This window comes from Electrophorus electricus, chromosome 21, assembly GCF_013358815.1.
Source record: "Electrophorus electricus isolate fEleEle1 chromosome 21, fEleEle1.pri, whole genome shotgun sequence".
Lineage (NCBI taxonomy): Eukaryota > Metazoa > Chordata > Actinopteri > Gymnotiformes > Gymnotidae > Electrophorus > Electrophorus electricus.
In genome coordinates, this window is record NC_049555.1 from 4,615,120 (window position 1) to 4,626,331 (window position 11,212).

The 11,212-nt window shown below is 40.2% G+C and overlaps 1 protein-coding gene across 2 annotated transcripts in view; it reads right to left on the bottom strand.

The window, feature by feature from the left end:
* The window catches only part of rbm20 (RNA binding motif protein 20), a 47,775-nt gene extending 38,117 nt beyond the window's left edge, over positions 1–9,658 (bottom strand). The window contains exon 1 of one of the 2 annotated variants that reach the window (XM_027015378.2): positions 9,181–9,658. In XM_027015378.2, coding sequence (XP_026871179.2) covers positions 9,181–9,290 — 110 coding nt within the window. In that variant the 5' untranslated portion in view covers positions 9,291–9,658. Of the gene's footprint in view, positions 1–5,963; positions 5,993–9,180 lie in introns of those variants that run through there. The other variant, XM_027015379.2, reaches the window with a different exon arrangement.
* Between the last annotated feature and the right edge of the window lie 1,554 nt (positions 9,659–11,212).

An 11,212-nucleotide genomic window follows, 5' to 3' on the forward strand; every position in this document is an offset into this window, starting at 1 on the left:
TGGGTTGGAGATTTGCCTCCTACTTAAAGGTGCAGTCCTTCTGTGTGTGCTGTTTTTATAATAGCATGAACACCTACTCATTGTTACGCTGGCTTAAACCATAACTTTAAAATGGTTGTTTGGTGCCAGATACAAAAATCGCTGATTGGATCGGTGGATGATTTCCATGGCCCTGCTTAAAGGCAGTATATGGACTAGCATTGCAGTTAGCTAACAGATTCCTGCAGTAAGACTGCATGTTTTACATATCGCTGTTACAGGCTTCATATGACTGACATGTATGGTAACTGCCATAAATCTATTAAGTACATGTATGGAACCTTAAATCAGCAAGTTTTATTGATCAAATTATACATTGATAAGTGCCTACTTTCTAGTGAAGAAGACATACCAAATTGTGCAAATCCACTATAGCCAAGGCCGCTGCGGGAAAAAAAAAGTTTGAAATGTTCACCTCTTCATGACATGCTTTGCAAAACGTTATATAATACATGTTTTTGAGAAAGGTCCCAGTCACCTCTCAGGCCCCTCTCTGTTCTCCAAGACTCCTTCACTCTGAAATCTTCAGCAACTCAACAAGGGTGGTCTGTTCCTCTAGTGCAAAACAGTTGCCCAAGTTCCTTCAGTTCATTCACCCTTCTAAAGTTTCATGCTCACTCATCAAGCACCTATTGAATACTTGTAATATTTAAAGCAAGTAACATTTAAAAATACGTATGTGGAGCCACTCAGCATGCCAGTAAACATGGAAAAATAAATCTCTTTGTTCTTGGCTCAAATATCTTTTTTATGACTTCCCCCTCTAACCTCATTCTCACAGCCATGACGCACCTGGTCCCACAAAAAATAATGTCTTACACCTGTCTAAACTAGAGAGACACATTACCAGGTGATGCACACTGTATAGAACACAATACCCTGGTTTCAATAATAGGAAAGCTTCACAAATAGTGCAGTCTGACATTCAATTTTGCCTCATGTGTGTGATAGTAGGGTGTGAGCTGAGTTATATGCTTTAACAAAGGCTTCATAGAAATGAATATGAACACTTCTCCAAACACCAATCAACCTTGCGCAAATGGTTTTTGGAAAAAGTAAAAAAACAAAAACAAAAAACACTCACACCATCAAATTCATAGCACCAACCCACTCAGACTTTATGAACTCATTACAGCTCTTTCATGATGCCTGTAGTTGTGTCTGAGCCAGACAGTTAGTCTGCACTGGACTTATGAATAACTGTTTTCAGGTCGTTATCGCCAGCATCTTTAGCTGGTGAGTGAACCCTAACTACTGCTGTGCTCAGTCTTGAGTAATCCTGGACAGGGCTGGAAATCTCACTGGAGCATGAATGCCAGGAGAGAGTTAGCTATATATAAAGCTTAGTTACACAACAGCACACAATGGACCATAAAACAAACTCCAAGCTGGAATCCGCTGTTGACTACATGAGAACAATGTGGATTCTTTAGATGAGCAATACATGTACAGTAACACTTCGGTGAGAAAAAGTTTGAAAAAGATTTAAATTACCATGCTTAAAGATGTAGGACAAAAACTGTGTTATTTATAAGTGAAAAGTAAGCGTTTGAAAATAGAAATCGGTGTATTAACACAGGGATTAGCAGTGAGCAGTAAGGCAGGCGACTGAGGCCCAGTGACCATGACCATGAGCTATTTTCCTCTTTCACACCCTTGCAACAACTCCAGCAAGACGCATTACATTACCTTCAAAGAAATCGATACCGTCTCCTGCAACGCTTGAAAATCTCACGAAGTTGGTGACGATTTATTCACTTTCAGAGCTTCAGCCATCCCACCACAGATCAAGGAGGGCATAGGTTGCCAAACCAAAACTTGTTATTCAAAAGGTGCACTTGACTCAAAAATAGAAACATTGCTAACAAACTACTGGCAGCATTAGCATTACAAACATGTTAACGTAGGAGCTCCCTAAAAGATTCAGATTTCATATGTTGTGTAGTTATGGGGGGAAAAAAAGTCTTTTGGTTTTGTTTTCAGTTAAAGTGCTACACTAAGAACATTTACAGTAGACAGAGTACTTTTATAAAAGCCCCCCCCGGGGGGACACACTGCCAGTGACATCACAAAGGGATTACATGCTTCAGGACGCAATAAATGCCCAACTGCTCAGCGCATTAGAGCGTGGCATTAGCAGAGCGGGCCACTTGTGTTCTTCTCTGAACTGTGCTACGTATGCAGGGATGAAAGGAAGGAAGCATGCTTTTGGAGTGAGACTGTGGGCTAGAAACTCCCATGTGGGCTCCTCGGCTCAGCTGTTCCACTGGACGCCGGGCTGCACCGGAGCAGCCGCACGCTTCAGCTGGGACCCTAAGCTCACAGCACGGGAAAAAAACATCCCAGTGCAACTCAGAGGAAGCCGGCGTTCCTGGTGACGAGATGAGGTGGGCGGTGAGGTGGAAGGTGTGGCTTTAGGCCGTGACACATCTGCTACAGGGGAAGGGATGGGGCGCTCCGTTCAGTTCAGAATGCATGGATGATACAATATATAGGAATAGCCCAGTGGCTTTGATAGCACCAAACCACTTTTTTTTCCTTGTTGCCGTCAATGTTCATTGGCTGTTTAAGCCCGTCAGACTGAGAGTTATGATAGATCACATAAATGACATGCAATTAATTTATATATGATCAATTATTATAATTTATCAGAATATAATAATTTATTATATGATAAATTATGATAAATTACAAATATGAAGTGCAACTGGGACACCACACGCATTTAATCACTGAGACCACGGGGGTGGGGGGGCTTAGTGGACTGTGTTCAGCATGAGATGTGATACTCAAGTAGAACGAATCAGGACCAACTCTCCTGGGCCACTTAGGGGAGTAACATGAACAATACGCAAGACCTCACATAAAACCACCACAAAGGTTCTGGAGGTGTAGTCATGGGAACCGTATCCGCATTAAATCATTGCTAAATGGTATTTATATGCAGCTCTGCCTTCATTCTATTTGGGGGTCAGACTCTCACTGAAACGATTCCCTTAATTATAGATTATGTTCACTCTGAGATCTTGGATGGATGCCAATGAGGTCGCATATATTCAGCGTGCTGAGCTGCTGGTGATTTCTCTGCATGCAGTTCTCATTGCACACAATTTAATTCCGTTCCAGACAGGCTACACCAGGCAACGGCTCGAAAAAGATCATGTTAAGCAGGACGTTTTTGCAGTTTCATCTTAAGTTTTGAGCTCATGTGTCATCGCTGCCTGAAACAGTATCTCATCTGATAAAATGAGGTCTTAATATATTAAAACACAACGTGCTGTGTTTACAAATCAAACCATACTATTTTGACCGCAGATATTTACTTTTGTTGGACTGAAACATATATTCACAATGAACAATTAAAAAAAAAATTATTAGGAAAAAATATTGAAATTTGCATTTCACAGGTTTCTGAGACACTATATTTCAGGTCCAAGGCGCATACTACAATAAAGATTAACAAACAACATACTGTGCTGCCCTAACTGACAGCATGGGTGAAACAGCAGTGTTCTGCAGTAATAAAAAATCCTACTGAACAGAAATGTGCCCTGACCTGTGCAACAGAGCACTTTTGTTCCGATCAGGTTTACCTTTAGAGTATGGTTTTACATACACTCAAATCCTGCTGAAGCGTTTCTGTCTCCCATGGGGCCCCTGCAGCTCTGGCTTCTCAAGTCTAAGTAATGTACTTTGCTGAGTACGCTTCTCAGGATTAAGATGAGGGAGAAACAAAAGGTAAAGTTTCATGTCTTTTGTGGCTGGGGAGTCTCCCATAAATAGCGGTGATACTGTCACAGAGTGACAGTATAAAATATCACATCTGTACATAATATGAAACTCTGCACCTGGAAGGGTAGCTGTTATTACAGCAGCAACAGACCCTGCCAATGGCTCATTGAAATATGTGGATTTACTGAACTTGGTTTTAATCATCTAGAATTCATAGTTCTGGGAGATTTCTGCTTCGGTAACTACCAAGATGCAAAGTTTTTTTTTTAATTTTTAATTTTTTTTTTTTTTTTACCAATGCTAAAGGTCACAGAAAGGAGGAATGTTTCCTTTAGTTGTCTCAAGACAAACAAATATGTTCTCCTTTAACACATACTGAATCCGCTTTGAAAGACTAGCTGTGATGTTAACCGCCTCTGAGGAGTCAATGAGGTGCAATATACTGAAGTGTCAATTCCGCAGTTAATGTTAATGGGGCAATCAAGGGTTATCCTATGGAAACTTTACAATTCAGTACTTTGAAGTCAGTTCAGAGATGTTTAACCAACTTTCCACAACATTTGGAATACCATATTAGATGATGGAAAGTGTACAGCGGTCTTCTTTCCTTTAATCTGGGAATAACAGTTAGACTACAGATTAGTGTAACTGGAAATTAGGTTGACTCACTACACATGACATATATTATAGCACGTATCATCAAAAGTCAGTCAAACATGAAATAAACATCTAAATTTGACAATTTGAATAAACGCCTTATAAAAAGACACACAGCAGACTCTCCAAAATTAAACCGCTATAATGAACTATAAAATATATAATCTGAAAAAGCATAAATTCACAAATGTACACTGGTGATATTACTATGCTCAGTCAAGCCACTGTACAAGCTAATGTCTTTATCTCCAACAGAATCCTTCACTAATGACTACATGCATTTGATAGGACCTTGAATGATTGACGGTGATGGAATGGCGCTAAAATCGGACTTTATGGAGCTATAAAACAGAGCCATCCAGCCTGCTGCATCGGCCTATTAAACCAGCATGGAGCACTGGAGCTGCCTCTAGAAAGGATCCCCGCTGTAGCCACAAAACTGTCGGCTGTTTAACTTTCAGATGATCCCAGTTGCTTCAGCGCGTCACCACAATGATGAACACAGCAAACGTGTGACGCACCATAGGCAGGAGCCTGGAAGCTAAGAGTCACCACAAATAGGCACTGGGGGTTGACAGCGACTGAGCTGGAAGCTTCGCAACTTTTCACCACCCTAATGTGTCAAAACGGCGATGGGTGACATGCACCCGTCACTGGCAGCAACCAAAGCAAAAAAGGAAAGTTTTCATTGGTTAATTTGATGCCCATGCCAAATCACGCTCCGCTTTTGAAAGGTGCGATATTAATCGGCATTTTGTGAGGTGTTGATCGTGCTTACATATCAAAGCGGATGACAGCCATACAAGCACCCTACCGAACAAGCCTGAGGGAGACGTGAGAAAGTCACGCCTTACTGAATAAACCATGTCACATGCCGCAAACTAAGTGACGTGGATAAAAAAAAAATAATAATAATTTCACTTGTATCGTTGACAATGCATAGTTATAGTCAAAACCCTGAGTTCAAAGGGAATGTTCTTTAAATTTCAGAATTAAGATTTCTGCAAATATCCCAGGCATTTAACCTTCCCCCAGAATACAGCCATGTGTCCACTAAAGGGTTAAAGATAAGCCTTGTGCTTTTCCTAAAGCGCCAAATCAATTGTGAGCTACAAGAAGCACTTCTATTACAATTAAACTGTACAACAACTCTCGTGATCAAGCTTCGGGAGAAATTATCCGGCAACAGACACACCGCTGCCAGGGGGAAAAAAAAGACAGACGCATTAGCACTATATTTCCCAGACATTGTGTCATCATCGCTGGCCACCCCCCCACCCCCGAGGCTGAGCCATTATGTGCCCAGACTCCAAGAAAGAACAAGGTCACAGCCTTCTGCAATTCCAGCCTTTACCAGCAGCATAAAAGCCCATACAATCAACACTTGAACACTCACATCACTGGCAAGATCCAATAGGACCAGCTGAACTAGTAACAGTGACCACAACCACAAGGAGTTGGAACACAGAACACAGTCGGAGCAGTAGCCCATAGCAGGACTGCGGATAAGAACGCTGTCCTGTGCTATTACTAACCTGTCCCATGCCATTCCTAACCTCTCCAATGTCATTCCTAACCTGTCCAATGTCATTCCTAACTCATCCTTTGGTGCAGATAAGATAGCCGCCTCTAGGCTGTGGTACCAACATGGCGCCTCTCACTTCTAGAGGCCCCTTGAGTCCTCGCCCACCCACAGGAGGGGGGTCAGAGGCAACTTCCCCCTCAGTGACAAGCTGCCAGGGTGATATAGAGAGAGCAGCTGAAGAGAAATATAGAGAAAAAAGAGAGAGAGAGAGAGAGAGAAAAAAGAGAGACCAAGGCAGCACAATGTGTAATGCAAAAAAAGGCAAACGATTTAGTCTGAAAATATGAGAGCAATGCTAATGCTACTGCTCAGAAAGCTTAAAACGCAATCGATCAAACAGCATCTGCTGCGCAGTGGAGCTGTCGGCACAGAGAATCACTTCCAACCATTTTAATTCTTTATTTCCGTTCTGGGCTTCAGCAGTCAAACTCAAAATATTAAGTAATCAACCATAAGAAATGCATACCAAAGATTAACTACATAACGGACAATTTTGCTATTCATAATCTTATATTTAAAAAAAAAAAAAAGCAAGAAACCTCAGAACATGCAGACCTGGAATTGGGGTGTAGTAAGAGCTTTTTAAAACTCAAACAAGAATTCTGGAATATACATTTTTTGCTTCCGAGTTTTCGTGTTATAGGTTACTAATATTAAAATTCAGATTTCAGCTACGCTTTTTGCCTACATGATCAAAGTCAAAGCAAATACAACACTGCTTACCAAACAAATTACAGAAATGGACCATTCCACATAAATCTCAGAAATCTCTTCATTGAGAATCCATAAACTTCCTTTATATGTGTAAATTATATTTAGATTTGCTGAAGATTGCTTCTTGATACTAAAGGGTGGCATGTTTTTAAAAATAAAGCCTAAATAATCTTTGCAAAATAAACAATGGCACTAGCACACTCTGACTAAGCCTGAAGTCATGCAGGTACCATACACCATGTCACTGTCATATGCAACCTAGGGAACTGGGAAAAGTGAATCAGCAGAATATATGCGTCAGTCAAATGCAAACAGACGACTTGTTGACGTTTTAAAATAGAATCAGCAGAAGACAAGGCCATTCATGGCCATCCGTAGCCTTTCACTTTCTGGTGCAGCAGCATGCCAGGCGTTGCTGATATTTGTATCACAACGTGTGCTTACACCGCTAACGTCCTCCCTTAGGAGGATATGAATATATTAAAAGCAATGCAAATGTGGCTCATGAGAAGATGAACAATGCTACCAAAACAAAAACTTTTAAGTGGGTACTCAGAAAAATAATGAAACAAATGAATGCTTTCACGTAACCCAGCAAATGGCAGTCACAGTATGTAATCACTGCCTACCGTGTACCACACAAAACACATAAAACTCAGGACTTTGAAACACAGAGAAAAACTACAAACACTCATTCACTACTTAGTAAAACGCTTAACTAGTACAACACGTAGTAAAACATTTCCTTATGCATTAGCTTCCATTTTTTGTCCATAAGCAAAAAAACAAAAATGATATTCTGTGAATCCTATTATTGCACTTAAAAATAACGCTAATTCTCTGCTAACAAACTGTAATATGTATAATGTACATGTATAATATGATTTTAGTTCATTTAAACAACCATTTGTGGTGTGATGATTGCATGTTTAACAGACCTCCGCATTAGTTAACATAACAACAGTACGCTACATGTTAAAAATATTGTCAGAAAAAAATATGTATTGTGTTTCGTAAACAATAAATAGCACTGGTGTCCTGTGATCAGGGTTTTGGGCTCTCTTTGGACATGTTTCTGAAAGGGATTGTTCCGCTCATAACAGACTGAGTATTTTTTCCTGCTTACTCATATCCTGGGTTATGAAGGAGTTCATATTTTCACTTCTACCTTTGCCTCTATGCAGGATGTGCTTATACCATTAAAAAAGTGAGCTGTCATTTTTTTCAAAACCAGACCAATACGAAATTATATATTTACATTACAATATCTGCATGCGACTATCATGTTCAAGTTCAACTCTTAAGTCAAATTATTGTATTAATTTGAGTCCAATTCTTATCAATACTCATGAATATGCAAAAGTAACAATTTATAAAAATGTAAGCAATTCATCTTGTGTAATCTATGATGATGAAAAAATTAATACTTCGAATTAGAAAGTTAATTCTAAGAATGCGTTATTATAATAAATAATAATGATCTAAAACCTATGGAAAAATTTCTTAATTCAAGAACAGTAAGACATATGAAGATTAATTAGGATTATTTGTCTAAGAAATAAAACATCTGACAACATTATCTTACATGATTTTAAATGTTGTTTTTAAATGGAGAAGTGAAGTTTTTCTCTGTATTTCACCCTTACACCCAGATAGCACCTATAATATTCAAGCTATTTCCTCTAACGTAATGAAGACTGATGACTACGGTGTGGGTGTTTTCTGCTGGATTTTTCTATATTTCGTTTCTCATTCTTTTATACTCTGCTGCTGTTGAATAATTTTAATGTACACACACACACACACACACACACACACACATTACATTTAAATTATTCAACTAAATGGGTTTTACTAATAAAATAAATGTTAAGCTCCTCACAAAATAATAATAAACAAAAATTAAAATGTTTTCCAAAGTTAAAAATACAACTGTGGCAATTCCCTAATATAACATTAATATCTGTGCTCTGTTTATGATGAATGAGCTTTGCTAAATAAAGCCGAAGACCTAAAAATATGAAAAACGAACTTGGATTTGGCCTGTATAAAGAACATTAAACAGAAATTATGATAAATGTGTGTAAATGCTGGACTTAGCTATGCTGGGTGCAGACATGAGGAGAAGAGTGAAATTGATTGTTTCAGGAGGAAACATGTGGCAGTGCCCATAGGATCCATCCATCAACGTTTCTCATCAGTGCCCAATACCACATGTGTTTTGGGTTGGGTTGGGTTGAGTTTTGTTTTTGTTTTTTAAACCATGTAAAAAAAAAAAAGGCTAGCAAAATTGCATCATCACGTATGTCAGTCATTGCTTGGACATCATTTGGTGCTGAAAAGTGATAAACTGATGAATGTGTGGATAAAGCCTCCACAAGTAAATTAGTTTCACATTAATTTAACAAGGCATTCTGAAGTGCATCCTAGGAACAGAGATGAATTCCTCTTACCTCGGAAGGTAATCTGCTGAGACTGTCAATGCTGCAGAATCCACACGGTCTGTTCCAGGGGTTTTACTCTGCCCATTCTCATATACCCTCTTTTCCCAAGCCTGTTTCATAATTAAAATTTGTTTTAAATTCACTTTCCACCTGTAAAGCCGGAAGGGCAAAGATTGCGGTGGGAGCTGCTGGGGACGTTTCTGGGTCTGGCGGCCAGGCGAAACTGAATCCTGCTGGCTTGTGCGCTGCCTCCTGCGACTGGCCGTTCGCTGTGGGGGAAGCTGTCGGCTGCAGCCTGCCTCAGCTGCCCGTTTCGGTGTGGTCAGCGGCAGAGGTGGCCAACTTTTCGCTCCCTGTTTGTGCTTGTCTTTCTGTGTCGACTTAACAGCAAGTAAGAGCAGAAAGTTTGGTGGAAAATGTAAAGTAAAAAAAGGAAGAAAAAATACGCTACAGAGCCTTCGAAGGAGATGGTGGTCGAAGTTGGACTCAAACTAAGAGGAGACAACAGAAAGCAGGAGGTGAAAGCCCCTCAGATAGGCCAGGGGGTCGAGCCCACTCACCCCCCCTCCCCCTCCCCCTCCTCAACCAACCCCCTCACCTCCCACCCCTCCAGCCCCAGACCATGTCAGAGCAGGCGTGAGGAATTCCATAAATCACTCCGCTAGGTGCAGGACTAATTTAGCAGCTGGATTCTTCAGGGCTGGTTGCCTTGAGCAGAGGCAGATTACTCCTGGTCTGCCATCCCCGTTTGTCAGCATTACATGTCTATGTGCCAAACGGACGGACTTGTTTCATTATGACTGATGCCACGTTGAGAGCTGTGGACAGGGTGGCAGGGCCCATGCCGCTTGTGTGAAAAGAGCTACACAAATGCATATTCCCCAATTTTAAATGTGATAATCTGTGGGAAGGAACGGTGACCACCCCTCAGTCACCACTGTTCCTTCAGAAGCCCCAGACTACTGCACACAATGCCTCTGTTCTGGAGCCAAAATAACAAAGGCAGCTTCCTTTAAATAATGCTGCTAAATCCACCACAGTGAACATAATGCCAGCACCAATGCTTCATCTGAAGGCTAAAGAGCTTACCACCACACCAAACATTTTATAACACAGCACACCATCATTTTCATGACACAAAACTATTCTACAATCATTCAGGCTTGAAATAGACCTAAACTCTAGCATACAGAATTACTGAAAAAGGTTTTATTTGAGAATAAATCAATACAACTTGTGTAACTCAAATGTAACACAAATACAATAAAAAGTACATGTTTGAATTACAAATTGCAACTACTTCACTCATGTCAGGCATGCAGTACATATGACAGTACATCTGTTAATGTGTTACTGGGGAGAAAGGCATGGTTGGCACAAAAGAACTGCCAACATGTAAAGCAACTGATCATATTCTATCTTGTCCACTTGGGAACAGGCAAAATTTCCTGTGGAATTCACCATATCAACACCCAAATGACTGATGGGGGATGTTCCGACAAATTCCTTGCTGACAAGCACCACAACCCGAGCACGTGTGTGAGCCTCCGAATAACAATCAGAGTGTATTTTTAGCTCACGAGAAAAGAGATATGGTAACAGTAACTGCCCTGCAATCAAAACTACAAGCACTGGACAAATTGAGCCCTTCTAGTTGGAATCCCATGTAAAAACAATTATACACATTTTACTATAATGGGATGTTGCATAGGTTTCTAGACATTTTTAGATTATATTACCATGCAAATAAATGTACAGAAAACAGACAGAGGACAGAGGAACTGTTTCCTTAAGGCTTGTGGAACTATGACAGTTGTAGGAAAGCAGGACTTGAAGCTTTTTTGCTGTCCCTTTACATTGGATTTGCACTCTTAAATGAAATGTCAAATTTCCTGAATGTTCCCCAACTAAAAACTACGACCTACAATGAAGGCAAAAACAGGCCTCCTTTGTTACATGGGTGAGGAAAAATCAAGTAACCATAACAACCACTCACACAATACAGGAAACATGAAAATCTAAAATTCTGATAAATGGCAAC